Consider the following 26,130-nt stretch of genomic DNA (forward strand, 5'->3'; position numbering starts at 1 on the left):
CCCCATCAGAACCATAGTTCGCCCAGTCATCTCGGACCTGCACGTTCGTATGGTACAGTTTGATGTGAATTTTGGACTGGGGAATGCCTTGCGCTACAAGTTGGCTTCGGATCTTGTAGATGGACTGGGGCGTTTCCATAACGGCTGGGAAGTCCTGATTGGCAGACGTCACAATCCAGACCCCAAAGAAGTCGGGGGACTGGGGGTCGAGGTCACCTCCTGGCTGAGTATAGGCGAAGAGCGGTGGGTAGAACTCCATGTTCGGATCGCTGCCGTGACTACCTTCTCGGAGGAATTTAGTAACGCGCTCCTCGAAGTATGTCCGTTGTGCCCAGGGGTAGCGCTCGGGATTCCCCTCCATCATGTTGGGGACCTGCCAGATGTGGTTGGTGTACACGCCGTGTTTCGAGGCAACGACCATCATTGTGCAACCCCAGACGGGACCAGAGCCTCCTCCCAGACCAGGCACTTGGACATTCCCGTGGAGTTGGAAAGGCTCCTCAAAGGCATTCCACGTGCTGGACGACGCGCCAGGCACCTTCCGCCAAGCATGATCGGCAACCCCGAAGTCAGTACCGTCCCCGGCACCGTAGTCCATGACGACTCGCCACATCTTCTTCCACCAGTCGTTCTCACCGGGCCGCCAGTTGGATGGGAGAGACAGTTCTTGTGTGAGGATGACGTCTCCATCTCCCACGCCGCGACGTTGGACAGCATTGCGGCGCTTCTCACTTCCGCCATTGAGATTGCCCAGGGCGCCATCTTCCCGCAGACAGGCACCACCCGGGAAACCGCATAGGCCAGGCTCGCAAACAAGCGTTGGCTCTGGCGTAGACGTCGAGAAGGATGTGGTCGTTGTTGTCTCGACGGTGCTGCAGAGAACTGTGGTGGCACATGCGGCTTGGTAGCAGGTGGTGGTCCGGCTTGTGGGATGAGCAACCCCCGAGATGGTCACGGGTGCCACGTCGCAGACTTGGGAGCAATCGGGGGCGACCGTGTAGCTGACGGTACACGATGATTCGGAAGCGGACGAGGCGGAAAAGGATGAGACCGAGGCTGAAATGGAGACTGAGGCTGAAACAGAGGCCGAGGCCGAGGCAGAAGCGGAAGCGGAAGTAGAAGTAGAAGTGTCGGTGGTCGTGGTGGTTTGCGTGGTGGTGAGGTCGTCGTCTCGATCCTGCTCCGGATCTACTGGGTCGGGCTTGTTGGTATTCCCACCACCACCGCCTCCGCCTCCTCCGCCTCCACCTCCTCCGCCGCCTGGCCCTATGGGTTGTGTACCGTCGGGAAGATTCCCACCACCACCGCCGCCTCCACCGCCGCCTCCGCCTCCGCCGCCACCGATACTGGGTGGCCCTATAGGGAGGATACCGTCGGGAAGGTTCCCGCCGCCGCCACCACCACCTCCTCCTCCGCCTCCGCCACCTTTGTTATTGCCTTTGTTCTTGTCGTTGTCGTTCCCATTGTCTTTTCCGTTGCTCTTGCCGTTATTATTGCCGTTGTTCTCATCCTTATTGTCATCCCTGTCTTCACCATCATCGTCGCCATCGTCATCATCATCGTCATCATCATCGTCGTCACCCTTGTCGTCTTCACCATCATCACTATCATCCCCGTCCCCTTCCTTATCGTTATCACTGTCCTTATCATCTTCGTCAGTGTCGTCTTCACCACCGTCCTTGTCTTTATCGTCGTCCTTGTCTTTGTCGTCGTCCTTGTCTTTATCGTTGTCCTTGTCCTTATCGTCGTCCTTGTCTTTATCGTCTTCTTTCCCTTCATCATCGTCCTTCTCTTCATCGTCCTCATCGTCTTTGCTCTCTTCCTTGTCGTTGGAGGCTTTGGTGGTTGAAGCAGGACGCTGAGTAATAGAAGTGGGTGATGAAAGAGCAGAGGAAACAGGCGAGCCAGACGAACTAGAGGCGCTCCGCTCGAAGGACCTGGTTTCCTCATTCTCTGACGAAGACTGGGTAGATGTTGGCTCAGAAGAAAGCGGGCCAGATGTCTGGGCGGGAAGGCTGCTGGAGCCTGCTGCGGACGCAGTTGGTGAGGGCTCGGAAGAGGTTGGCCGGTGAGATGGGTGACGAGATGTCTTAGAAGTGCTGCTAGGTGACGTCGGCGTAGTCGCTGAGGACTTGGTCGAAGTTGGGATGCTGGATGAGACACTCTCAGTAGCTGTAGCGTTGGGCGAGGGGACAGATGTCGAGCCAGCGCCATCATGCAAATCCTCGTCAGGGAGTCCCGAGGTGCTTGTCTCAGCGCTCAAGGCACTCTCGTGATGGGAGGAGGAGCTGGCTTCAATGCTCGAGGTGCCAGTGGTCACAGATGCCGAACTTGAAGCCACACTCGGGGCTGTTGGCTGGTCGGTCGCAACGCCTGAGCTGACGATGGACATGCTTGTGCCAGCGCGCGGTGTGCTCGTGTTGGCTATGGACTCGTCACTCTGAGGCTGCGATGCAGCATTGCTGCCTGTTTGCGTAGAGCTCGTGCCAACCGAAAATGCACTGGTGCTGCTGATGGAACCAGCGGACCTAACAAGTGAGGTGCTGGTGTGGACGTTCGAGGTCGAGGTTGGAGTCTCAGCAGGCGCGTTACTCGCGTCGAGCGTAGAAGTAGCCACTTCATCACGCGCCGAGGTAGTAACACGGCTGCTCGAGCTAGGAATCTCGACGGGCAGGCTGTCTGTGTTGACACCAGGATCGCCAATTGAAGTGACACTGCTCTGCATAACAGAAGTGGCAGTCTCGGAAGGCGCGACCTTGCCGCCAACACCCGTCCCTCCAGAGGAGATACTACGGGTGGAGACGAGGGAAGAGACATGGGAGGATACTGGGTTGATCGAGTCAGAAGCCGTGACACCCGAAGCGATACTCTTAATGATTGAAGTGGCAGTTCCCATGCTCGAGGTGGTAAAGGTCTCACCAGTTGAGGTGTTAATTGAAGACACGTGGCTTTGGATAATCGAAGTAGCAGTCTCAACTGGCCCAGCACCCAGAGTGTCGGAGGAGGTCCCGTCGGCATGATGAACGGAGGTGACGCTACCCTAGAATATGGACGTGGATGTCGAGGCGGGTGAGGCACCAGTGCCAGCACTCAAACTGCCAATGCCGTCATGACGGGCAGAAGTGTGGATGATCGAGGCCGGGATATCGATGGCTGAGGTGCTGGTGTCAGGACTTGAACCGGTGGGCGAGGTGCTTGCATCGACGATCGAAGCGGTGGCTTCAACTTCAGTAGACGAGGCATCTGTGGCTAGTTCCAAGGAAGCCGTGTCGGGTGGACCATGTGCCTCACTCGCGCCATCATCGAATAGGAGAGACGATGTGTTTGCAGGCCCCCCTGTGGAACGTGAAGTTGCCGTCACGACGGGAGAAGCCGTGGCATCCTCGTCCACACGCGCAGATGTGGATACGGTAGACGCCCCATTTTTCGTGACTGGTGTAGGAGCACCGAGAGTCTCCGTGGTCAGGACAGTCTCCGTGACGATCAAGGTGGTGGTTTGAGAAACAGCAGCCGGAGCCTCAATAATCTCAGTCGTAAAAACAGTCTCCGTGACAACCGAGATGGGGGTTAGAGAAACGGTAGCCGGAGCGTCAACAAACTCAGTCGTCAAGGCGGTCTCCGTGACGACCAAAGTGGTGGTTTGCGAAGCAGCGACCGGCGCCTCGTCATCTGGGCCATGGTGGGAAGGCTTGGGACTGGAAATACCAGTCTCCGACTCGTTGACAACACTGGGAATCAATTGAGTCAAAGAATGTGAAGGTTCTGCCGTGGTGGTCTCGGCCCCAACAGTGACGAAGACGGTGTTGTCAACGGTCCTGTATTCCGTGACAGTGAGAGTCGTTGGAGAGGCAGGACAGGTCGGTTCAGGGTCCAAGCCCGGGTGGGGCACGCCAGTTGTGGGGGAGGTATCCGATTCGCCAATGACCTTGACATGAATTAGCAGCTGGGTCACGTGTTCTCGGTGAGGAAAATATACCGAAACTGTGATTACATGGCTGACTACACCGGTCGGTGTGCTCATAGGGGTTGGCTGTTCAGAGCTGGAGCCTACCGGAGTGGTGGAAGCCTGGTAAACAGAACGGGTTTGGTACTCTTCCAGGCTGAAACGATTCGTGGCAATGGTCTTAGATGCCGCGCTTGGGTTGAAGCCCGAGTCGCAGTTGCCACAAGGGCATATCTTAGTAGTCCCGTCGACGACAACAAACTTATTCGCATCATTTTCAAGACAGACGACGACGTTCTCTTTGGCTGAATACACAAATTCGTGTATACAAGTTAGCTGGTTACCATTGCAAGACTGGGAAAAGAAGTGACGTGCCTGTGGCAATGCCAAATGACAGGAGGCAGCTAAGTGCTAGAAGAAGTGCTGGTATCTTGGCTCTTCCAGGCCAGCAAATTATCCGGGCCATTGTTATGCTCTTGTGCGCGCGAGGCGCCCGGGAGAACTTGATTGTGTTAGGCAACTCCTTCACTTGCTTGATAGGTAAAACTGTGTCGTGAAAGATACGTAGAAGGGTAGTTGACGAAGTCTTAATAGAAAGAGTTGATAATGGTCGAGAGTGGTTTGCAGATAGATGGATAGAAATGCAGAGAGAGAAAGAGTTGAAGGATACAAGGAAAGCCAAGGAAGACACAGTGGGAAGCAGGGTGGGCTTTAAATAGAGGCAAACGATGATAGATCTTGACGCGATAGGATAAGTCTCTATTCAGAGTTATAACAGTGGCAGGTGCGTTATAACAACATAAGTGAAAGAGGGTGTGACTTCTACTCACTTATTAAGGCAGCCTCAATCACTCTCGCGGTCACCATTAAAGCAAGGAATCATAATTTTAAATATTCTAGGCACCAGTGCCTTCCTGTTTGGTCGCTACGGGCTCAGGAGTAGAGTAGAGAGTAGCAGAAAACCCTTTCCTCTTCATATCAGAGCCGTTTTGTCAGCAGCATAGTATGTGTTGATTTACTATAGTTGGCAACATTGAAGTCATTCTAAGAAGCCTTAATTATTATAAAGAAGCCAAATACAACTCTAACCAACTCTCCACTCTATGAAATCGTTGACTAGGCTCGGTTGCCTAGCAAAGACAGAACTGCCTGCCTATGATTTTGATGCCAGAATATCGTAAAAAGACATGATTACAACACCTCAGATAAATTACTCGCCATGCAAATCAGGGTTCTCATCCTTCTTGACCTTCGGGACAAGCAACCAGCTAATGCCGGAGCCAACCCAGAGGCCCACCAGAATAGGCTGCAGGACGGCGACTCCAGCCCTCGAAGCGAGAACACCGGTGATGAATGGGAACATGGCCCCACCGGACTGGGCTAAGACAAACACGAATGCCATGGCTGTTGAGTTTAGCTCCCGCGGGAAAAGCTTGGAACCCACAGACATTCCCTGGATATAAAGTAGTTGGTTAGTCGGCATGGCTGTCGTCATGATGGATGAAAGTAGGCGAAGAAAGAGGGAGACGAGCGGAGGGGAAATGGAAAGAACAAGATTGACTAACCGTGGCAAAGAAAGGGCCGGAAAAGAAACCGACAAAGCTGATGGCGACCGAGGCAGCAATGATATTCGGCACGCTGTTCCACGAGTTAGCGACGGAGTCGTACGTCTCAAGGGGAACAGGATGCGCACAGCCAGAATACGAGTTGAAAAGCCAAACACAGTACGGCGTAGATGAAGATCATCCTGCGTTCACCGAAGCGATAAGTGGGCTCGGCCAACAACAACCGGCCCAGGAAGGCTCCTCCGTTGAGGCCGGCGGGAACGTTCCCCATCAGGGCGAGATCGCCATCGCGAACCTGAACGAGGTATTCCACGACCCATCCGCTGGCGGTGAGGATGGCACCGAGGAAGAAAAAGTAGAACAGGCTGATCAGCCAGACGCTCTTGAGGCCCAGCGCTCGCTTCATGAGGTGCCCGGCCGTCTGCTGCGCGGGGTCGGGGTCCGGTTGACCTCCATCGGTCGCCGCGTCTTCCGCATTGCCAGGTCGGGCGGCACGGTCGGTGTCGGAGCGGTCCTCGCGCTTCCTCCAAAACCGCATCCTGATGGTATCCCGGAAGGCGAAGATGGTGGCGACGGAGTTAATAGCGCCGATGCCGAGGGGGAAGGTGTAGTAGAGGTACCAGCGCGACGGGGTGTTCGCGGTGGCGACGGCGGTAGCCACGAACGGAGCGACGAGGCAACCGCCGCTGTACATGGCGTGGATGAAAGCCAACCAGAGGTGGGCGCGGAAAATGCCCGAACAATACGTGTTTCCGCCGGTGTCTTGGTACGCCTGTCCGAGACTGGCGATCATAAAGGTGACGGCGAAAAGGGGGAACGGGGCTTTCCAGAACCGCAGAGCGTGGCCGAGGATCTGGAGAATGGTGCCGGCGGCCAGCAGGCCTCCGAGGTCGAGGACTTGCATCAAGTAGGTGTTGGTGAGGGCGGCAATCAGCCAGCCCATGAAACTCGCAACATAGCTATTAGGTCCAGTCAGTACGGTATTTTCCCTTTCCCCTCTTCTCTCTCGATCATCCAGGAGCTATCCAAGGGGTACAGACACGGTGGAGACGACGGCGGTGCTGAGATTATACTCGCGGATAAAGTATGGCATCAAAGGGCCAACGCTGCCGTCGTTGATGCCAGAGACGAAGAAGGAAAGGCCCGCCGCTGCAATCTTGAAGTAGACATCGAGACCAAGCTTGGGCGGCTCGGCGGGTTCCCGTTGTTCTGACGAGTTGGAGGGAGGCTTGCTGGTGCGCTTTACGTCACGGAGCTCATACGCCTCCAAAGGCTTGGCGGGTTGAGCTTCAACAGTGGTGGTGGCCATAACTCAGACTCGGGTGCTAGCGAGGTCGGTGCGCGGTGAGGACCGTGAGGCGGGCGAGTCCGACGGTGAGCCAGGATATAGAGTGGTTTCGATAGCAAGAGGCGTCTGGACTTTATTGTTCTGATAGAAGCAGCGCTGGAAGCTCGAGTGTGATGTTTCCAGGTCAGGTGGCCAAAGAACGACGGCGCTTCGGTCCCGACGATCCGAAGCTATTATGGCAGTTTCTGAGAGAGGAAACGGGTGCGAAAATGAGACGGAGGTTAGTTATCGTCGGGGGGTTCCGACAATGTATAGATGGACGGTAGCATCGTGAGTCGACGCGACGATGAAGATCAAGATCAAGGATCGGCGGTCTCTGGAGTCGATTCTGGGAGAGTCGAGGGTACATCCTGGAAGTCAGCCGGTGCAACTACGGGGATACATGCGATGCAGTGCATCCACCGTGGTGCTTCTGCGGTGTATCTGCGCGGAACTACCATTTTCAGAAACCACTTGACGCACAGATCGCCAGCGGGCTTGCGCGCCGAGCTGGCTAAACCAGGGAAAAAGTACGGAAGCTAGCAGTCACTTTCTACCAATCATAGTCATCCCTTGCGCACCTCACTAATTCTCCGATTCTCCGGACCTCCGAGTCCAGACTCCAGGTATCTCACCGCATGGACTACTTCTCATCTTTGACAGGACAGCACACAGTCTTCCTGATGCAGCGAACAGCTCACCGTTGAGCTACAAACTGCAGCCCTTCAGCCAAATTCAGTATCCCCGGCCGTCCATCACATCACCAGCGTCGGTTTTAGTGCTTCATTAGCTTGCCGGCGGCCGGTTTCCATTCCTCAACCCCTTCAACCCCCCGAAGCAATCCAAGTAGGGCATCCCTCTCAGCGACCGCTGCAGCAAGAGCCCTCTCGCGTTCTTCCGCTTTGGCCGAAATTGCGCTATACGCGTCTCGAAGGCTCTCCAGGACGAGGTCCCCCGTCGTCTCGTGAGCCACCTGACACGCGTCCCACCCTCGTTTGAAAGCCATCTTTCGGCTCCGCAGGTCAACCTCCTCCCCCGAGGTCTCGGCCAGCGCCTTGACGTAAACGCGGGCAGCCTTCACCTTGGCCGCTCCCATGCGCCTTTTGATACCTGATGCTCCGCCGTCGATGGCAGCATCAGCCTCGTCTCCTTCAGACGCCCCTGAGCCTTCTCGCCCCTCCTCTTGGTCGTATTTCTGCAGCTTCGCTGGTGACTGAAGCACCTCGTACACTGTTTGGACAGCCTGGATCGCCGCTTCCTCCTCGTAGGCAACGTTGTGGGTACGGGCTGTTTTTCGGTTGCGGGAGAGCTCGGCGACTTGGCGGATCAATGCGTCGGCGGAGGATTGTAGTTGATGAATCATCTCATCTCGTATGTTGACCTGTTTTTCGGCCAAGTTAGCCGACGTGACTCATTTGCATACGAGGCTCTAGTTCAGCTCACCGTCTCGTCCGAGTCGGAAAGAAAGCTGCCATGAGCCGGTTCCGAATTGTCGTCGTTCTCAGTGAGCTGAGTTCCTGTCATGCTAACCTCCTTGTCACGGGTCTTGAGGTAAGCGGAGCGCCCGGACTTTAGCAGGTAGACGATATCAGTGAGGAATTTCAGCTGCGAGCTGGGTGCTTCGTCTAGCCAGGTGTCCCGGTCGATGAGCTTATCCCGCACGGCAGTCGCAGCTTCGCCATCAGTTGGTCTGGCAGTTATTTTGACATCTGGTCTGGCGTAGGAAGCCTCTAGGGCGGCATCAAGTACTTGCACGAGCTTGGGGGCGATAACCTCCCATAGCCCGACTCTTTCTGCAGTCGGAGTCGAGGTCGTGTCTTCGTCTTGGTCAAGCGTACCCTCGTCAATGCCAAAGAATTTGAAGAGCGTCTGGCCACGATCGTGGGCGGACAAGGAATCAAGGCATTTGCGCTGTGAATATGTAGTATAATCAAAGCCGTCCAGGCTCTGAAAGATTTCGCGAATGATTCTGTTCCGGCGCTGCTTTCGGGCCCGAAGTAAGGTAGTCCCGGTGAGTTTCATATGGCTTTTCTCGGATGGCATGTTTTCGGTATGTTATAGACACACTCCGGAGTCTATGGACTATAAGAGCCAATGCTAGCGCAGCTCGTAGATTCTCAGCTACGGCTAGTTTTTGGAAGGCAAGGCCTCCTGTACTGATCTCTGAAGGGAGCTATGGGGTTTGTGCTGGCCAAGGTTGACCTAGACAACCAACGTCATGGCGAGAAAAGGGTAATCGAACTACGCGACTAAACGCTACCAGAAACGTCCATAAAAAGAGACCGTGTGACTTTCTAGAAACCAATAGCCACGAATAGAAGCCTATAGCCAGCGTTGCTCTTGGACAACAATGTAGTTGGACTAGACCGAAGGTTACGGTTATGACATATAGGATATCGAAAGATGTAGGATATTCCGCTTAGGCCTGTTTTGAATTTCGGAAGGTGCGTAGTTGCCAAATGGGTACAATGCTGAATAGACAATATATCAGATCAAGAGCTTATATTACAACATAATATACTAGGTGAAGTCCAGGGGGTATAAACAAGAGTGGATATTCCGACTATACGAAGTAGTTCTGAGGGAACCCACCTTTCCAGCCAATCAACGTTTACTTCGTAGACCACACACAAAATACTAGGTACGATTGCCAATTCAACCCATCAAGCTATCAAGATCATCGTCAATCAACTTCAATCAACCACGCGACTAGGCAACAACAACAACAACAACAACAACAATAATAACAATAATAACAACAACAATAACAATAATAACAACAATAATAACAACAACAACAATAATAATAACAATAATAACAATAACAACTACTGCCTTTAATTAATCTAAGCGATCAAATTAATCCAAAGCGTTAAAAGGCATTATAAGGCGTTAGAGTGGTTTGCGACCGTACTTCGTAGCTATGTGTATGTTATTCCGAAATAGGGAAAAGGTGGGTCTATATCAGAACTACAGTCGGAATATCCTGTCTCATAAACAATATATGTTTTTTGCTCCTTTACCGCGCCGGCTCATTGGTATCGACCACCTACATGTTAAGGAGGGTAGAGGTGTTGACTGTTGAGCCGATCTGGGCTATGTTCTAAAGAACCGGGGTGGATTTTATCTGTTATAGATTCAACTGGCCTTATTCATAAGTTGGCCTTGCGAGGAACTATAACAAACTTTTGCCAAGAGCCATTCCAAAAATAGAGATCATGGGTTGCTTCCTGGGCCTCCTGGGCCTCCTTGTAGACCCAGCTGCCACTGTTACTATTTTTCCACGGGTATCAAAGCAAGCTTCAATGCCGACCTGGTGCATAGAATCTCACGGCCCTGGGCTGAGCGTCATGGCGAGGCATTATCGGCATTGACGAGGAGTGCTTCCATATTCCATGCACCTGGTAAACCCGTCTGGATGCCCAGAGATCATAGCCACCTATGACCACCTGGACGCTCTGTGGGCTTGCGAGTGCGTTACCTCATGCTAAGGAACGTCATACCGCCCTGTCCCTCACCGCTCTCCATCGACGCCATCATCTCCCTCATCCTCGTGCCGTCCGCGCCGCCGGGGCCGCTCAGATACACGGCCTCGGCAAACATACGCAGCTGCATAGGGAACCGCTGATCCCCATAACGGTCGATGATTTCACCCTTCTCGACCGCGGCCGCGAGGTTGTAGAAGTTGCCGCCACCACGGTCCATCCCCATCTCCTCGCACGCCTTCCTCTTGTCGGCATCCCACCACGGCGGCAGCAACTTGTCCCGCTCGGCCACCAAGTCGAGGAAGCGCCGGAATCCGACGAGGCCGTGGGGCGCGCCGCCGTAGATGCTGTCGTCATCGGCTTCCCCCTCGTGATTGTAGTTGTCCTCCATGCGCAGGCGATAGGCGTCGATGAGGAGCCGGTAGACGTCCTTCTCGGAGCGGTCATGCAGCCAGGTGCCGTTTTCGAGGCGGGTAAAGGGCTTGGCGACAGGGGCGTCGAGACCCTTGGGCGGCGATGTAGGAGGGTTGTCCGAGTCGGCGGACGAGCCAGGTTCCTGCGTCCTGCATATCTTCTTATGCGCTTTCCAGTCTGCCTTTTGGCAGTCACGCGAGCAATATGGCGATTTCCAGCACTTGGCGCAGCGCTTGAGTTTGACTTCCGGAGGCGACTTTTTGCATTTGGTGCAAGATGGCAACGAGGACGTCATGCTGTTGATGATTCCCTGTGGCTTCGGTTGCAGTGCGGATCCTATCCCTCTGGATCTTCCGTGCGATGTAGTGTGCTGCACACAGCCTTGGTGACGTAAAAGATGGATTGCGTTGAATGAACGGTGCGATGGTTGTGTAAAGAAAGCCGCTTGTTCATCCCGATGGGCAACTTTACATAGCTACATAGCTGCACAGCACAGGCCACATCCAGAGCTTCGGGTGCGGGGACAACTAGCTCCGAAATAAATATCAGTGACTAAGCACAGTGCGAAGTACGAAGTAATTATCTTTCATCATGACCCTTCAACTTCCAAACATCACGACGATTTGAATATGCCCCCAATTTGCCACGCGTTCAGCATAGCCCTAATTAACGGATCCTGGCGGCGTAATACGAGGTTCTGTTAGTATTTTTGAACATTTCGGACTAGTATTCAAACTTGGTGTATTTTGCACACAACTCACTGCGTCCCAAGGGCTGGTGGCGGTGTAAGACGTGAGCCGCATTCTCGACGTGACTTGAAGGCTAGAGCTCAAACAATGATGCAATTATAATAAACATGCTGCCAGTAAGGGCCGTCATCAACCCGACAAGGCTATGAGACAACATCCCCCGCTGCAATGGTATATTCCATCCCCCGTGTAAGTCCATGCTGATGTGCTGACGAGACGCCTATATGAATGTAAAATAGGTAGTCGGCTGTAAGAAAAGGAACGGGTATAAAAACATCTAGAAAATGAAAAAGTCGTAAATTCGTCAAACCCCTTTTGAACGGACCCTGAACGCTGTGAGAAATCGAGAACCAACAGTCCCTAGAACGCCCGCCCACCGGGCAGTGCCGGTAGGAGGCAACCCGACCCCTTTCTATCAGGTGATGCATCTAGAGAGGCCATAATAAAGTAAAGTAAAATAAAAAGACAAAGATGAGAATGATAGATACGAAGGTGCCGCCAGGTAGTCGACTAGTCGGCATGGTATAGGGACGAGGCATTCGCAACGCTTTCGACAGTAAACGGAAGTTTCGCGCTTCGAGACAGCTTCGTAAGGCTTCATGAGGCTTCGGCCTCCCCCTTCTGCTTGCCCTCCGCACGAGACCCGACCCTCACCCAATCCAAGACATGCGCATCTTGGCTAGGGGGCGTGTTCTTGGTGCCCGGCGTATGCAGAAAGGGATCCTCCTTGGACGTCCCCGGGTGAACTTCGATATTGAGGCCGAGGCTACCGGGGTTGTTCCGCGCCTGGTCGATCAGGGCGACAATGTCGAATTCGGCCTGCCTGTCGGCTCCGCTCTTGATCGCCTTGGCCAGGGCCTCGCGCTGCGCCGGCGTGATACTCTGCGTCCGTCCCACTTGGCCCGACTGCGGCGGCCCCGAGTGGCCCCACTGGTAGTTGACGGGTCGGAGCAGCGCGGCCCCCGTCTGCAGCACCCATGCCTCCGTCGCGCCCAGCTCGTCGCCGCCCTTCTTGTGTTTCTTGGGCCGCCACTTCTCGGGCAGCGGTTTGGTGAGCAGGCGGAGAATGGCGAGGAAGCCGCGTTTCACGGGCCGGAACGCCCGGGCCACGGCGCGGAAGAACATGAGGACGAACCGGTCGGGGATCTGGCGGATGAGCGCGCCGAGAGGGATCACGAGGGCGCCGAACAGCATGGACCATCCCCACTGGGCAGCGTTCAGCGGTTCGGTGTCGAAGGCCTGGCCGGCGAACCAGATGATGATCATTTGTCCGGCGAGGGTAAGACACTGGACGCCGAGAAACCAGGGGTTACGCAGGACACCCTGGTACCAAATGTTGATCTTGTTGTCGACGCGGCGGCAATTGTGCTGGTTGAAGAACTGCATCCAGACGTAAATGTTGAACACCATTGTCTGGAGCTGCTTGCGTTCCAGGTCGTTTTGCGGGTGGAAAAGCGACTCGCCCGCGTAATGGAAGGTAAAGATGACGGCTAGCTGGTAGATGGCCACGAGCAGGACCATCTTCCACATGGTGATGGAGACGATAGGAGCAGTACGGGGCTCGGGCTTGCGCTTTAAGAAATCGCGCGAGGGATAATCGGTGGCCAGACCGAGAGAAGCGAAGATGTCCATGATGAGGTTGATCCAGAGGAGCTGAACAATGCTGAAGATGACGTTGCCCGCGAGTTCAGAGACGACGGTCAGCGTACCGGCTGAGACGTTGATAGTGAATTGGAACTAGAAAAACAGTTAATGTTGGCGACCGGGAGGAAAAAGTGACATGACGAATCACTGTCTTTCACATACCTGAAGGAACTTCTTCGTCGCATCGTTGACGGTCCTGCCCCAGAGGAGGGCCTTGACGATGGAGTCAAAGTTGTCGTCCAAAAGGATGATCGAAGCTGCCTCCTTGGCCACCTCGGTGCCCTGAATGCCCATGGCAAATCCAACGTCAGCGGCTTTCAGAGCCAGCGCGTCGTTCGTACCGTCACCGGTGACAGCGACCGTCTCGCCCATGTTTTTGAGGTGGGTGACGAGCAAGAGCTTGTCTTCCGGGCTCGACCGCGCCAACACCTGGAGACGGGGGATGACCAGGTCGAGCTGGTTGGACGTCAGTTTCCTAAAGGTAGGGCCGTCCATGGCCAAGCCACCGGGGGTATAGATACCGCACTCGGTGGCGATGGCTTTGGCGGTCAAGAAGTTATCTCCGGTCACCATGCGCACGAAGACGCCAGCGTCCTGGCAGGTCCGCACCGACTGGATCACCTCGGGGCGCAGGGGATCGCGAATGCCAAAGATGCCGATAAATGTCAGCTTGTTGAAATGCTTGTCGAATGGAATCGACTCGGGGTCATCGGGGCTCTCGAACGCCTCCGCCCGAGAGAAATCCCTGTAGGCGATGACGACGGGACGGAGCATGTTGGTCGCGTACTCTCTGATGGACGCGTTAATCTCCTCGCGGATGGAGTCGGTAATGGGTTGCGTCGCCAGGCCCGATCTAGGGTCGGCGAGGATGTCGGTACACCTGTCAAAGACGACCTCGGCAGCTCCCTTGGCTAACATGCGGCACTCGGTGGGGCTGACCCTGCGCATGACGGCCATCCACTTCCGGCCGGCGTCGAAGGGGGACAGGTTCTCGATGTTGCCGTTCGCTCTCTCCTCGTCCAGATGCGCCATGCCCAGGTGCTCGCGGCCGAATTTGAGCAGAGCCGTCTCTGTGCTGGTCCCCACGAAGCCCGGGTTGGCCGGGTCATCGCTCTCGAAAGCGGTCGAGTTGATAGCGATGCTGTTTTTGAGCAGAGCCTTGACTTCTCCGTCGATGGAAGCCACGAACTCGGGGATGCTCGTCGACTGCTGGCCGGACGCCGCGTCGTGGACCGTCTTTTCCGTGTCGCTTGCGGCCGACGCCGGAGGGGCCGAACTGCTGGTAGGACCACTGTCGCCAAAGGGGACCACGCCGAGCCTGCCGACGACAACCGTCATGACGTTCTGGGTCAGGGTGCCCGTCTTGTCGGAGCAGATGCACGTGGCGTTGCCCATAATCTCGCAGGAGCGAATAAGACGCACGAGGTTGTTGTCGCGCAACATCCTCTTGGTGGCGAAGGCGAGGGCTAGGGTGACGGCCAGGGACAGGCCTTCGGGGACGGTCACGATGACGACGGTGATGGCGAGGATGAGGACTTCGAAGAAAGCTTCGGCCCTTGCTGCCGGGCTGGGATCCATATCTTTGAGCTGGGTAAGGTAGCGGATGAACATGACGAGGAAGAAGATGAGGCCGGCAATGGCGCCAAAGGTGATGAGCTGCTTGGCGAGGAGACCCAGCTTTTGCTGCAGGGGCGTCTCCTCGACGTCCTCGCGGAGCGACATGAGGGTCCGTCCAAAGGAAGAATGCTCGCCGACGGAGAGGACCAGGAAGGTGCCAATGCCGCCGCATACGGTGGTGCCGCTGATGATGAAGGGATCGGGCGGGTGGGCCCTGGAGGCGAGGGTGTCCCAGTCGCCGACTATGCTCTTGTGGACCAGCTCGGACTCGCCCGAGATGGACGATTCGTCCACCTGTACGCCGGCGGCGGAGATGAGGACGCCGTCCACTGCGACGACGTCGCCCGTCTCGACGTGCATCACGTCACCGACGAGGACTTGGTCGATGGGGATATTCCGTGTCTTTCCCGAGCGTGTGACCTTGACATCGCGCTGCTCTTTCCGCTCGTTGAGTTTAGCGAATTTACGATCCTTGTGCCAGTCGGTGGCGGCGCTGGCAAAGACGATGACGATGATGGCGACGACGACGGTGAGGCCGTCGACCCATTGTATCTTGTTGGCGTCGTCGGTGGCTTCGACGGACTCGTATATGCCGAGGGCGAGGGAGACGGTGGCGGAGAGAGTCAGGAGGAAGATGAGCTTGTCGTTAAAGGCGATCCAGGCGAGGGCGAAGAAGGACTTTTGTTTCCGCTTGGGCAGGCGGTTGAGGCCGAAGATGCGCTTGCGGTCGGCAAAGGAGTGGTCATGGTGGCCGACGATGTCGAGGTCGAGGTCAAGGTGGAAGGAGGCTGAGTCGCTATCGGAGACGAGAACGGGGGTAATATCTGCTTGGCGTCTCTCGCGAGCAGCGGCAACGGCCTCGTCAAAGGTAACGGTGCCGTCGAGGCCAGATTCGTCAACGCTCAAGCCGGCCTTGGTGTCGGTACGGAGACCGGCGGCGAGGCCGTCGATGCCGCCGAAGGCTCGTAGGGCGGGGAGGGAGCGGGCGAGGATAAGCTCGTTCAACTGGGCTGGGGTGAAGGCGAATTTGTTATTCTTGGGACGCTCGGCAGCAGGCTGCGCGTCAAGAACCTTGGTGTCGAAACGATCCTCAGCGAGAGCCTTGGTAGGCGACTGTCCTTCAATGGTAATGGCATCCGAGCCAAGCACATCTGTGCCCGGCGGCTGGCTCGTTGCCGACGCCTTGATCTCGTCGCTCATCACTGTCCGCTGAGTGCTGGGGGGACAAGACGCCAAGAAGGACGCGCGAGAGAGGGGCGTTGGCGTGAGAGGGCAAGGTCGTGATACCTAACCGAGAGCCAAGAGAAGAGGAAGCAGAGGTCGAGCCATACACTCACGGCACTTGGATGTACAAGAAGAAGCTAGAGGACGAGTACCTAACACCATAGCAAGGCGAGAAGGACAAGGGAAAGGAAAGGGAAGGAAAAAAAAGAAAAGAAAAAGAAAAAAAAGGAAACAATCAGAGGGTCGCACTGTTAAGGGGTCAAGGCTGACAATTTGGGGGACATGGGGAAGTGGGAAGAAGAAACAGGGCGCCAAGACCAAGGCGATAGGTACAACGTAGTTGTACGAAGTACAAAGCATGAGCCAGTTAGGCGGGTCCGCGACTCCACACTGTCGGTACCTGGGTGGCTGAGTAACCTGGATGTACCGTACTTGCTTGTACCTGGTTGTCTCGGCTGACGTTGCTAGAGGTACATGATTCGCGTATTCGTCGCTATAACCTGTTTTTTTCTTTGCGGATAGGACTGGCTGTATCAATTGCATTGGCGCGATTGGGATTCGAAGGATTCAAAATCTTGTTTAGACAATAATTACTGGAAGACTGATGGCAGTTACTACGGGCAGAGAGCTTCGTTGTCGGCCTTGGCCGTTAGCGCTAAACGCTAGGAACGGAATTAGGGGCACGTCTGCCGCGTACTCTCGCTTCGCCACCTCACCGCGGGGAATTCGAAGTACCTTTGAAGTACTCGCACTAGACGCGCACCAGTGCATTAGTATGGGGTTTGCATAAAAATGTACATCTGGTGACCTCGCCCTGGGACCATTGATGACATTATTGGAGCTCAAACCAGGAACGCAAGCTGTACGTGTACGGTGCCTTATCAGCTCCAGAGGCACCGGAATGTCTCGACTACGTGGGGTTTGTTGTTGAGATCAAGAACTCCAAAGACACCGAGCCTGCGGAAACTTCTCCCACGATCTGACCACAGGAAAGGACACACAGGTTCCGTTCGAAAGGGCGGACCAGCGCTATTATGCAGTCAGCAATGCAGCCCCATCACCACCATTTACACGGCGCCGCAAAATCCTCCACGTGAGATCTCAACGACCTCTGCTCTCTACGACGTACGAAGTAATAGCACTAGGGCAACTACTCGTTCGTCCCGTGTCCAGTTAGAAAAGGAATTTCGGAAAATAGGTCGCGCCTCAGAAGAACGGCGGGCCTCATACAAGCTTGCCTTTCTCTTCGACTCCTAGTTGCTTTGTCCAACCAACCCCGCCGGGTCTGAGGCTGTGTTCCCCGCCCCCAGACTGCAGACAGACAGGTCATTGGGCATTGAACTGTGCGCCGCATTTCCATGTTCCGAAGAACGAGCAGTGCACCCCTTGCCCAAACGAGGTATCAAATGAATCCGACCAGGATCCTGCATGCTGAATGCCGGAAACGCCCTTCTGGACACACCGCTACGTACCATTCGAGGCATTCAAACCAGCGTGATCGCGGACCGAGAAAGCTTGATATCCTGCTGCGAGTAAACGGGCGTTCCACATCCCATCCTCCGGTCCACCATGATTCGTCAATCCGCCGTTGCTGTCGGGTCAGATGACCGATCGAACCCGGAGGGGCCCAGGGTCATCGGGTCCGAGGACGCGCATCTCCTCGCCGAGTACGAAGTATACGAAGTAGTCTGAGTTGAGATTGCGGCTCTCTCAAAGGAGGGTTCCCCAAATGGAGATGAAGCGAAGCCCTGTACGTCGGCCCACGAGACTGGTCTAGGACTTTATCAACCGTGGGATCAGATCGTCCAACGGTTATTACCCACAAGAAAATGCAAAACAAAAATTGAGGCATATGTACAACGTGTAGGTCTGGATTCTTGCTGCATGTAAGCGACGTACATACAACGTACACATATGCACGCCAGCCTAAACGGAAGAATTGATGTCCACAACTTTCCATTCATTTCTGGTATTTCCTCAGCGCCAAGGACAAGAAAAACCCGAATGTTGCCGGAATGCCCGTAGCACTTGTAGAAAAGAGGAACCTCGTGGGGGTTATACCCCTCACTGCGGGTTTCCACATCGATTCATCGAACCTCCCCCAATGTGGAGTCTGTTGAACCATAGTGATAACTCGTGACTGCAAATTGCACCCATCTTCGCTCGGCGGCCCCAATCGATGTCTTGGCTAGACGCTGGACAGGAGAGCAGTCCGGACGTCAAAGGTCCTGCCAGATTAGCCAGAGGATAGAGGTCGGGCCTGCCAGTATTCAATCAAGGCACTGGCATCGATAGATACAGAAAGCCTTGGCTGCAAAAGGTCCTCGCGATCAGGGAGAAGCCATTTGGAAACCTGCCGCCTACAATGCACATATGTATTCCCAGCTGGCCGGCCCCATCCCTCTACACGTTCGTCCACGATAGCTTTCTCTGGAGATGGCCATTCCGTGGGCCTGCTCAAGCGTTCAAGAGGGACACACGTAAAACAGTCGTTAAACCGAGGCCGCTGAAAGTCTCAGCAGCCGGTTTAATGCTGCGAATCTTTTATTAATTCATCCCCGTCTTGTCCCAGATTCAACGGTGTGGCCAGCGACCCAAGTTGCCGGAGTTGATATCGATCGGACGAACCAAATCAGGTTGGTGGGATGATAAAAGACGGAACACGGAACTGAGGCGACGCGCTCTCACTTCTCAAACGAGCCGTGCCGAATGATACGCGTCGGTACGCGCCGATTTTGTGCGCATTTTTGCTGTAGAACCGAACCGCATTATTGTATTCGTATTCTTAAACAAAAATGTGTGGGGCATCTGGCGTAGAGATCACGTGACCACAGTACCTGGATCCACTCTTCTAGGCGACGGTACTTATACGGTCTTGGAACTTCCTTAAAAAAGTATGGGTCAATTACGATGAATCGAATTCGAACAGGTGGGAAAGTGCAGATTGTATCCGGATTTCTCGCGAGTACTTAGTATCTGGCATTCGGTCTTGGTCCTGGTGTTTTCCGTGAAAAGCAGGCGTCACATATCACGTGACTTTGAATCAGTGGGGCACGTACCCACCAAGTGCCACCCACCCACCGCTTGCGATTCAAGGTTGAGAGCAACCTTTTCCAAGGTCGACATTTTTTGGCAGGCGATTCGAACTCGGATGCTTCTTCCCTTCACGACCATCGGACACTCCCCGAATTACCCGCAATCCATCGAATGATTTCTCGAGGCGGCTTCAAATGAGCACCTACCGACCCCAATACGCCAGTCGCAGAGGCGGCTGGCGCGATCGCGATAATCGCGACGGCCGTAACGGCAACGCTGGCTCCTACCGCGGCTATCAAAATGTCCCGCCACCCTCCTCGTTCATTCCCCCTCCTCCTCCACCCGGTACTGATCACTGGCGTCACGGTTCCTATGACCGCCGCGAGTCTCGGATGCGGTCTCCGCCGCGTTATAACGACGGCGCGCGTCGCGGCCCCCAGGACTTCCGCGAACCCCGACCGCCCCAAGGCGACTTTTCTTTCCGCATGGAGAAACCTGCCGGCGTAGGCGACACGGGCCCTGGAAATTCGTATCGCCCTGGACAAGATCAGGGCAGGCGGTATGATAGCGGCCGGGGGCGTCACCCGGGCCCGAGACGCTTCCGCTCTGGCTACGTCAAAGTCATACCTGCCGAGCGACAGCTTTTGAGCAGCCACAAGTCCCAGGTGCGGGAAGACCTCTGTGCCTATGGTGAAAACAGCGTGACGTACCGCGACATTGAGGATCTTTCCGATGACGAGGAAGCCGAGATGGACATCTCGGACCAGTCGGGCGATGACGCGGGCCAGCCTTCGGCCAAGCGCGCCCGGGGTGCCGCCAGCCAGGGCGCGTCGGGCGACAGCGTGCCCAAGTGGTCCAACCCCGACGCGGAGACGGCGCTGCCGCCGCCTGACGAGGGGACGCGCAAAAAGAAGAACATGGTGCAGCTGATCCGAAAAGCGCGCATCGAGGACAACTCTGCAGCGAAGCTTGCGGCCTCGACGGAGGCGGAGGATTTCATTTCGTTTGATATGGGCGGCGATGATGCGGCTGGTGGCACGGATGGGGGTGATGGTTCCCCACCGACGCCGGGACCGGCGACAGGCAAAAGTGGAAAGAACGGTACCAGCACTTCCCGGGATGCTCCTGCCCCGGCCCCATCTACGAACCTGCTTCAAGATATGCGCAACAACATTCGTACCTCGGACCCTCTCGGATCTCGCAAGCGTACCATTGATGACGAGATCAAACCTCCTAGCTACGGTCCACTGAAGAAAGTGAGCAAAATGCCCGTCCAAGGTCACGTCCTTCCGGAGTGGTTGCCCATTCCGGATGAAGACTCTTGGCCTTGGCTTACGACCGACCATTCTCGCGACTCGGAGATGAGTGTCTGGTGAGTTTTGCGACGCCCGTCCCTTCCTTTTTTTCGTTTTTATTTCTTCTGCCTTCCTCATTCCCTTGCTGTCCTCTCCCTTTCATGGCTGTTTTCTTCCCCTCCTACTCTCTAGAAACCCTCTAACTCGACGATACCCCGTCAGGTTGCACAAGGAGATTGTCGATTTCTACGAATATGTCCGGCCCCGAGCCTTCGAGCATCGCATGCGAAGTGAGCTTGTGGAGAGGATACGAGCCTGCCTCCGTACCAACACCAAGTACAACGGCTGCCAGGTGTTTCCGTTCGGCTCTTTCATGTCGGGCCTCTACCTTCCCAATGCCGACATGGACATTGTGATCTGCTCCAAGAACTGGCTCCAACACAGGCCAACCGCCTTTCCCACGCCGTCGTCTCTTCACAGGTTCCGTGCCTTCCTCACTTCGAATAAATTGGCCGATGGTTCGTCGACCGAGGTTATTGGTCGCGCCCGTGTACCCTTGGTCAAGTATATCGACGTGGTGACCGGTCTGCGCGTGGACATTTCTTTTGACCGCATGGATGGACCTTCGGCCATCAAGACCTTCCTGAACTGGAAAGAACAATACCCGGCCCTGCCCATTCTGGTGACACTTGTCAAGCATTTCCTTATGATGCGCGGCCTGCATGAGCCGGTCAATGGAGGCATTGGCAGCTTCTCTGTCAGCTGCATGGTTATGAGCATGCTACAACTGATGCCGCAGGTGCAGAGCCGCAGCCTCGTCCCGGAGCACCATCTCGGGGAGATGCTCATGGAGTTTTTCGACCTGTACGGCAACCGATTCGATTACAGGAATACGGCGATCCGCATCAATCCTCCCGGTTACGTTCGCAAGGCAAGTCGCTGCCCAAACATTCTCCTTGTCAACTCTTCAAACTCGCGCGTCTGCACGAGCCGCAAGGTGACTGTCTCTTTACTAACTTCTCTGACCCCAAAGTCGTCCAACAAGCATAACCTCACATACAAGAACATGGATCGACTCTCCATTATCGATCCGAACAACTCATCCAACGACGTCGCGGGCGGCTCCAGCAACATCGAGGCCGTCGTGTACGAGTTCAGCCTGGCCCACACCATGATCAAAAAGCGGATGGCCGCTATCGCCCAGGACAAGTCGAAGCAGCACACCCAGGCGAGTAGCATCTTGGAGGTCATCTTCGCAGGAAATTACCGGTTGTTCAGGCTGCAACGGGCCCATTTGCGTCGTCTGCACGAGAAGTACATCGGACCTTGCGAGGATTGAACGCAGCCTTGGGAATGCAGTGAACCGGCGCGGCGTATGGACTGATCTGGCATCCCGGCGCACGAACACGAACAGGCGTACACGATGAAAAAACGAAGCGGCAACGGATCAGAGGCGCATTGAGAACGGTTTGGAGTTTTCGGTTTCGGTTGGCGTTTGCTGTGACCGTCATGGCGACGCGACGCGGCACGGATTGCCGGATTTCAGGGAACGGCTTATAGATGTGGAACGGCGTCTCAGGGGATGGTGGGGGAATTTCAGCCCACGAGGCTTTCTCCAGGCGTGGATTCAGTTATGATACCCTTGGGGGGAGGGTGTTTTGTTTTTTTGTTCTTTCTGGCGATTTTTCTTGTCCTGTTCCTTCCTCCCTGCAGGGTTTACCTTTGTTGTCTCCCTCTTTTTTCAGTTTTCTTTATTCCCTGCTTCGACTAACTGAAGAGGTAGTGGCTTGTCATTTATCACTGACATGCAGACTCGCTGCTGTCGCAAACGTTGCAGACTGCTTGGAGAGAGAGCATGTCTGCCGTCATGCCCTTTGGCTGCCTCCCATCTCGGCGTGGGATGGCGGCCAGAGCGTGTCTCTCACCAGTGGGCTATGAAATGGAGATACATGATAATGATGCAGAGTCCGACCCGCCGCGATGAGATGCCAAACGAAGCGCGACGCGAAACTGTTGGGTTTGGACTTGCGAAGCTGACTTTCTTATTTCTTCACAGGGCTTTTTCGACTTTGAGAACCGACTCGAGTCGGTGCTTTCTTGGCACTGGAGTTTTTCTCACTGCGGATCGTGCTTGATGCATGGCCGTGGAGAGGAGAGTAGACTGGTATGCAGATGTGTCCGAGTGCGACCGGTCTACTTAGATCGAGGCGCCGAGATACTGGCAGAGTTGGAGGCAATGGAATGATTGATACTTTACATCAATCAGATGGCCTTCTCCGCGATACTTTGGCCGGCCACCTCCAAGAACCAGTCGCCAATGGGTGTGAAGGGACTGTGTCAAGCACTTCGCCGGCCTCTGTTGGCACGCTACGGCGACAGTTCTCAGTTCTGGGGAATCTGGGGAACCCTTCCCGAAGCATCGGGTAGTGGGTTCTTCCCTTTGATTACTAAGCCGGTTCCGCGTCTCGGCCATTTAGTTGTCGAATACACCGAGCCTCGACCCCGGTGCGGGAGAATAGCGCCCGAGCGATACGAATACAACGTACCCTCGACGCACAAGGCCAGGCGATTGTCTCCCCATTGTCTCCTTTTACTCATTTCCGACGATCCGTCTCGCAGTTGTCAGTGTGCGACCATACTTCGACCACCCACACCCCCCGCACTCACTCCCGACCAACATATCGGTCATGCTGGGCCGTGACTGGTTGTGACCGGTGGTGTTTCGGCCAAACTACCGAGGCTACCTCCTATCCGCCCCCCCTTTTCCTCTTCACCGCTGGAGACGGAGAAGAATAGCGCGAAGGGATGTGACGTAAGAGGCGAGTATTGACTGGCGGCACGATGAAAGTCGAGCAATTGATTTGGAGTAGCCCGCCATTCTACACTATGGTAGGAGACGGATGTTAGGGGGGCCGGGCGGAGAGTCTAGAGAGTCGTCCCGAAAGAGGTCCGTCGACCATTCCAAACTAACAGATTCTACTCGAAGGCAGGACGAGTGTCAATCGATCGAGATGGTGTCAGATTCAGCCTTCAAGTCGTGCATCTGGAAGGTGGTAGCGGCTTATCGGAGTCCAGGGTCTTGCCAACCTCTCGACCATCCGGGGTGAAGACGCCCACATGATGAGGTCGATCTTTTTCCTTGATTGAATCATTCATTGAACGCAGTCCCCGGCGCATTTGGGGGGATACGTGGTGCCACATTGCTACCTTTCCCTTGGGTCACTCGCCTTTTGTCCCCTGAACAAGCTCATCCCTCATCGGACCAATGTTACATCCAGTACCCTACCCATGGGACATGGTGTCAATACGCCGAGCTAATGATTGTTATGGTAGCTCCTGAGGACTGTGCAGCAGCTACATATAAGCGTGTTCCCTGCATCTCTCGCCCCGTCTATTAGAATGATGCTTTGCTCAGCTTGGTCCATAGGATCTCTTCAGTCTCATGTCCAGCGGCCACACTCTCCCACAGAGGATACCATCAGATAGCATACACCGGCACAGGCTTCTCGTCATTGATCTAGACTGAGCTTCCGCCCATCATGTGGCAGGCCAGCAACGTCTACGGCATCTGCGCCTTTGCGGCCATCGGTACGTCCCACCCACTACATGCAGCACTGCCTGTCCATCCCCTCGACTAACACTTGCATCCCTCAAAGGCGGCGCCCTCTTCGGTTTCGACATCTCGTCCATGTCCGGCGTGCTAGGCACCGAAGCCTACCGACGTTACTTCGACCACCCGCTCGGCTACCGGCAAGGCGGCATCACCGCGTCCATGCCCATCGGCTCCTTCTTCGGTGCTCTGTCCTCGTCCTTCATCGCCGACCGCTTCTCGCGCAAACGCGCCATTCAGTTCTCGTGCGTCATCTGGGTCATCGGCGCCACCTTCCAGACCGCCGCCCAGAACGTCGCCATGCTCTGCGTCGGCCGGTGGATCGCCGGGGTTTGTGTCGGTATCTGCTCCGCCATCGTCCCCGTCTATCAGGCCGAGATCGCCCCGAGGGAGATTCGCGGCCGCGTCGTGTCGCTGCAACAGTGGGCCATTACCTGGGGCATTCTGATCCAGTACTTCATCCAGTACGGCGCCGCAGAGGGTATCGGTGGTGGACCCACTGACCCGAACCAGCCCACCGCCGCCTTTCGAATTCCGTGGGGTGTCCAGATGGTGCCCGGCGTCATACTCGGGCTTGGACTGTTTTTCTGCCCTTACAGCCCGCGGTGGCTCGCGTCCAAGGATCGCTGGGAGGAGGCCATGCAGGTCTTGGTCCGGGTCCACGGTAAAGGGAACCCCGACGACCCCAAGGTCCTGGCGCAGTATCGCGAGATTGAGGAGACGCTCAAGCTGGAGCACGAGCAGGCGCAGACCAGCTTCAAGACCTTAACGGAGCCTCGCATTCTGAGGCGCGTCGTCATCGGGTGTGGTCTGCAGCTGTGGTCTCAACTCAGCGGCATGAACATTATGATGTGTACGTGAATGAGAGTTGACATGTGGAAGCATTGCCTTTCTCTCTTTTGCCCCCCTTTTTCTTTCTCAACTTCACCCTAACCTCCCCTCAGACTACATCGTCTACATCATGCAAGGGGCCGGCCTCGGCTCCCCCCTCCTGACAGCCGCGGTGCAATACATCGTCAACGTGGTCATGACGCTCCCGGCCATCATCTTCCTGGACAAATGGGGTCGCCGGGTCCCCATCCTGGCCGGCTTCTTCGGCATGATGCTCTGGCTCTTCGTCAGCGGCGGGCTGCAGCAGGCCTACGGCGAGCCCAACACGGACGAGACGCGCACGCCCGAGAACCAGGACGTGACCTGGATCGTGCGCGGCCAACAGTCCGTCTCCATCGGCATAGTGGCCGCCTCGTACCTCTTCGTCGCTACCTTTGCCACCACCATCGGCCCGACCTCCTGGGCCTACCCGGCCGAGATCTACCCGTCCAAGGTCCGCGCCAAGGCCGTCTCGCTGTCGACTTCGACCAACTGGCTCGCCAACACGGCGCTGGCCTTTGCCGTGCCGCCGCTGCTGGAGTCGATCAACTACAACATGTACTACATTTTCGCCACGTTTAATGGTCTTGCTTTTATTCACATGTTCCTCATGGCGCCCGAGACGAAGGTGAGTGTCTCTTTGATGTGCATCGTGTACCGGCTGCTGTTGTTGGTTACAAGTAAGCTGACGACTGTTGTCCGCTTCTTAGGGCTTCACGCTCGAGGAAATGGACGATGTTTTCGACTCGGGCGTCCCGGCCTGGCGCACCCACGTCAAGAGGTCTCGCCTGGATGAACTGGAGAGGGAGATTGAGCAGGGTAACATTAAGATTGAGAAGCCCGTTGGCGATCAGCCGGGCGGCATTGTCGAGGCGAACAAGGCCCCTGAAGCCGAAGCTGTTACCGTGGAGAACAGGTAAAGTCTGGCGTCGTTGTTTGTGCTGGCAAGTTTAAGGGACAGGCCAGTGAAGGGAAAATGTCCCAAGGAAGAATATGCAGCTTGCTCGACTGTTTGATTTCCCGGTGATTCTCAGGGGTGTCGAAACTGGGCCGGGGGCCTGGGAGTCTGGAGATATAAACCGCCATCGCCCAAGAAATAACGCCCTGTTGGCCCAATCCGCCTGTGGCCTGCAAAGTGAAGCTTCTTCTTTGTAATGTCATACTCGAGTGCCGTTATAACAAGTGGCGAATGCCCCGAGGATATTGGCCAAGATTGAACGGCACATCCCGACCGGACCGTAAACTGCCGTTATTAAGTTCCTGACCTTTGCCGTCCCAGGACGGGCTATTGATAAGCGGCACGGGGTTATTTAAAGACTTTTCATGCCTTTGCGACCCGAGATTCACCGTC

At 55.5% G+C, this 26,130-nt stretch overlaps 9 protein-coding genes across 9 annotated transcripts; 4 read left to right on the top strand and 5 right to left on the bottom strand.

Annotated features, from left to right (window-relative positions):
• The first annotated feature begins 381 nt into the window (after nucleotides 1-381).
• Nucleotides 382-936, top strand: ACRALDRAFT_2056244 (uncharacterized protein). The gene has a single exon (XM_071021760.1). It carries the CDS (start codon nucleotides 597-599, stop codon nucleotides 906-908), a length of 312 nt encoding a protein of 103 aa, XP_070879027.1. The 5' UTR covers nucleotides 382-596; the 3' UTR covers nucleotides 909-936.
• A 4,155-nt stretch (nucleotides 937-5,091) lies between these two features.
• ACRALDRAFT_2116202 (uncharacterized protein) lies at nucleotides 5,092-7,136 on the bottom strand. The gene is made up of 4 exons (XM_071023745.1): nucleotides 6,549-7,136; nucleotides 5,637-6,467; nucleotides 5,509-5,581; nucleotides 5,092-5,396 (listed from the first exon to the last, which is right to left on the bottom strand). The coding sequence occupies exons 1-4, from the start codon at nucleotides 6,815-6,817 to the stop codon at nucleotides 5,154-5,156; spliced, it is 1,416 nt and encodes a 471-aa protein (XP_070879028.1). The 5' UTR covers nucleotides 6,818-7,136; the 3' UTR covers nucleotides 5,092-5,153.
• Nucleotides 7,137-7,610: 474 nt separating this feature from the next.
• On the bottom strand, nucleotides 7,611-8,878 carry ACRALDRAFT_1067328 (uncharacterized protein; the record flags this gene model as incomplete). Its single annotated transcript, XM_071017436.1, has 2 exons — nucleotides 7,611-8,216; nucleotides 8,279-8,878. 2 exons carry the CDS (start codon nucleotides 8,876-8,878, stop codon nucleotides 7,611-7,613), a joined length of 1,206 nt encoding a protein of 401 aa, XP_070879029.1.
• Nucleotides 8,879-8,929: 51 nt separating this feature from the next.
• Nucleotides 8,930-9,676, top strand: ACRALDRAFT_205955 (uncharacterized protein; the record flags this gene model as incomplete). Its single annotated transcript, XM_071021890.1, has 6 exons — nucleotides 8,930-8,965; nucleotides 9,005-9,050; nucleotides 9,115-9,121; nucleotides 9,192-9,207; nucleotides 9,280-9,298; nucleotides 9,477-9,676. The coding sequence occupies 6 exons, from the start codon at nucleotides 8,930-8,932 to the stop codon at nucleotides 9,674-9,676; spliced, it is 324 nt and encodes a 107-aa protein (XP_070879030.1).
• A 242-nt stretch (nucleotides 9,677-9,918) lies between these two features.
• Nucleotides 9,919-11,189, bottom strand: ACRALDRAFT_1060033 (uncharacterized protein). The gene has a single exon (XM_071016164.1). The coding sequence runs from the start codon at nucleotides 11,027-11,029 to the stop codon at nucleotides 10,313-10,315; it is 717 nt and encodes a 238-aa protein (XP_070879031.1). The 5' UTR covers nucleotides 11,030-11,189; the 3' UTR covers nucleotides 9,919-10,312.
• A 326-nt stretch (nucleotides 11,190-11,515) lies between these two features.
• Nucleotides 11,516-16,147, bottom strand: ACRALDRAFT_1046644 (uncharacterized protein). The gene is made up of 2 exons (XM_071015461.1): nucleotides 13,290-16,147; nucleotides 11,516-13,220 (listed from the first exon to the last, which is right to left on the bottom strand). The coding sequence occupies exons 1-2, from the start codon at nucleotides 15,942-15,944 to the stop codon at nucleotides 12,081-12,083; spliced, it is 3,795 nt and encodes a 1,264-aa protein (XP_070879032.1). The 5' UTR covers nucleotides 15,945-16,147; the 3' UTR covers nucleotides 11,516-12,080.
• Nucleotides 16,148-19,154: 3,007 nt separating this feature from the next.
• On the top strand, nucleotides 19,155-22,259 carry ACRALDRAFT_1073934 (uncharacterized protein). The gene is made up of 3 exons (XM_071018176.1): nucleotides 19,155-20,376; nucleotides 20,522-21,230; nucleotides 21,333-22,259. The coding sequence occupies exons 1-3, from the start codon at nucleotides 19,199-19,201 to the stop codon at nucleotides 21,636-21,638; spliced, it is 2,193 nt and encodes a 730-aa protein (XP_070879033.1). The 5' UTR covers nucleotides 19,155-19,198; the 3' UTR covers nucleotides 21,639-22,259.
• Nucleotides 21,747-23,177, bottom strand: ACRALDRAFT_205952 (uncharacterized protein; the record flags this gene model as incomplete). Its single annotated transcript, XM_071021887.1, has 12 exons — nucleotides 21,747-21,797; nucleotides 21,829-21,912; nucleotides 21,940-22,006; nucleotides 22,101-22,231; nucleotides 22,272-22,323; nucleotides 22,354-22,460; nucleotides 22,519-22,550; nucleotides 22,585-22,631; nucleotides 22,666-22,746; nucleotides 22,857-22,911; nucleotides 22,967-22,989; nucleotides 23,074-23,177. The coding sequence occupies 12 exons, from the start codon at nucleotides 23,175-23,177 to the stop codon at nucleotides 21,747-21,749; spliced, it is 834 nt and encodes a 277-aa protein (XP_070879034.1).
• Nucleotides 23,178-23,692: 515 nt separating this feature from the next.
• Nucleotides 23,693-25,932, top strand: ACRALDRAFT_1060031 (uncharacterized protein). Its single transcript, XM_071016163.1, has 4 exons — nucleotides 23,693-23,887; nucleotides 23,956-24,762; nucleotides 24,854-25,407; nucleotides 25,490-25,932. The coding sequence occupies exons 1-4, from the start codon at nucleotides 23,839-23,841 to the stop codon at nucleotides 25,697-25,699; spliced, it is 1,620 nt and encodes a 539-aa protein (XP_070879035.1). The 5' UTR covers nucleotides 23,693-23,838; the 3' UTR covers nucleotides 25,700-25,932.
• The last annotated feature ends 198 nt before the right edge of the window (nucleotides 25,933-26,130 follow it).

The sequence above is a fragment of the Sodiomyces alcalophilus genome (genome assembly GCF_042370955.1).
Source record: "Sodiomyces alcalophilus JCM 7366 unplaced genomic scaffold ACRALscaffold_1, whole genome shotgun sequence".
Lineage (NCBI taxonomy): Eukaryota > Fungi > Ascomycota > Sordariomycetes > Glomerellales > Plectosphaerellaceae > Sodiomyces > Sodiomyces alcalophilus.

What these genes read in the sequence shown, in the direction of transcription:
- ACRALDRAFT_2056244 (XM_071021760.1), top strand. Translation starts at nt 597, where the DNA reads ATGACGACTCGCCACATCTTCTTCCACCAGTCGTTCTCACCGGGCCGC.
- ACRALDRAFT_2116202 (XM_071023745.1), bottom strand. Translation starts at nt 6,817, where the DNA reads ATGGCCACCACCACTGTTGAAGCTCAACCCGCCAAGCCTTTGGAGGCG. An exon ending in ACCGCCGTCGTCTCCACCGT is followed by an intron (nt 6,468 to 6,548) that starts GTCTGTACCCCT and finishes TGGACCTAATAG; the next exon opens with CTATGTTGCGAGTTTCATGG. An exon ending in TTTCAACTCGTATTCTGGCT is followed by an intron (nt 5,582 to 5,636) that starts GTGCGCATCCTG and finishes CTCGTGGAACAG; the next exon opens with CGTGCCGAATATCATTGCTG.
- ACRALDRAFT_1060033 (XM_071016164.1), bottom strand. Translation starts at nt 11,029, where the DNA reads ATGACGTCCTCGTTGCCATCTTGCACCAAATGCAAAAAGTCGCCTCCG.
- ACRALDRAFT_1046644 (XM_071015461.1), bottom strand. Translation starts at nt 15,944, where the DNA reads ATGAGCGACGAGATCAAGGCGTCGGCAACGAGCCAGCCGCCGGGCACA. An exon ending in CGACGAAGAAGTTCCTTCAG is followed by an intron (nt 13,221 to 13,289) that starts GTATGTGAAAGA and finishes CTGTTTTTCTAG; the next exon opens with TTCCAATTCACTATCAACGT.
- ACRALDRAFT_1073934 (XM_071018176.1), top strand. Translation starts at nt 19,199, where the DNA reads ATGAGCACCTACCGACCCCAATACGCCAGTCGCAGAGGCGGCTGGCGC. An exon ending in GACTCGGAGATGAGTGTCTG is followed by an intron (nt 20,377 to 20,521) that starts GTGAGTTTTGCG and finishes ATACCCCGTCAG; the next exon opens with GTTGCACAAGGAGATTGTCG. An exon ending in CTCCCGGTTACGTTCGCAAG is followed by an intron (nt 21,231 to 21,332) that starts GCAAGTCGCTGC and finishes CTGACCCCAAAG; the next exon opens with TCGTCCAACAAGCATAACCT.
- ACRALDRAFT_1060031 (XM_071016163.1), top strand. Translation starts at nt 23,839, where the DNA reads ATGTGGCAGGCCAGCAACGTCTACGGCATCTGCGCCTTTGCGGCCATC. An exon ending in CTGCGCCTTTGCGGCCATCG is followed by an intron (nt 23,888 to 23,955) that starts GTACGTCCCACC and finishes CATCCCTCAAAG; the next exon opens with GCGGCGCCCTCTTCGGTTTC. An exon ending in CGGCATGAACATTATGATGT is followed by an intron (nt 24,763 to 24,853) that starts GTACGTGAATGA and finishes ACCTCCCCTCAG; the next exon opens with ACTACATCGTCTACATCATG.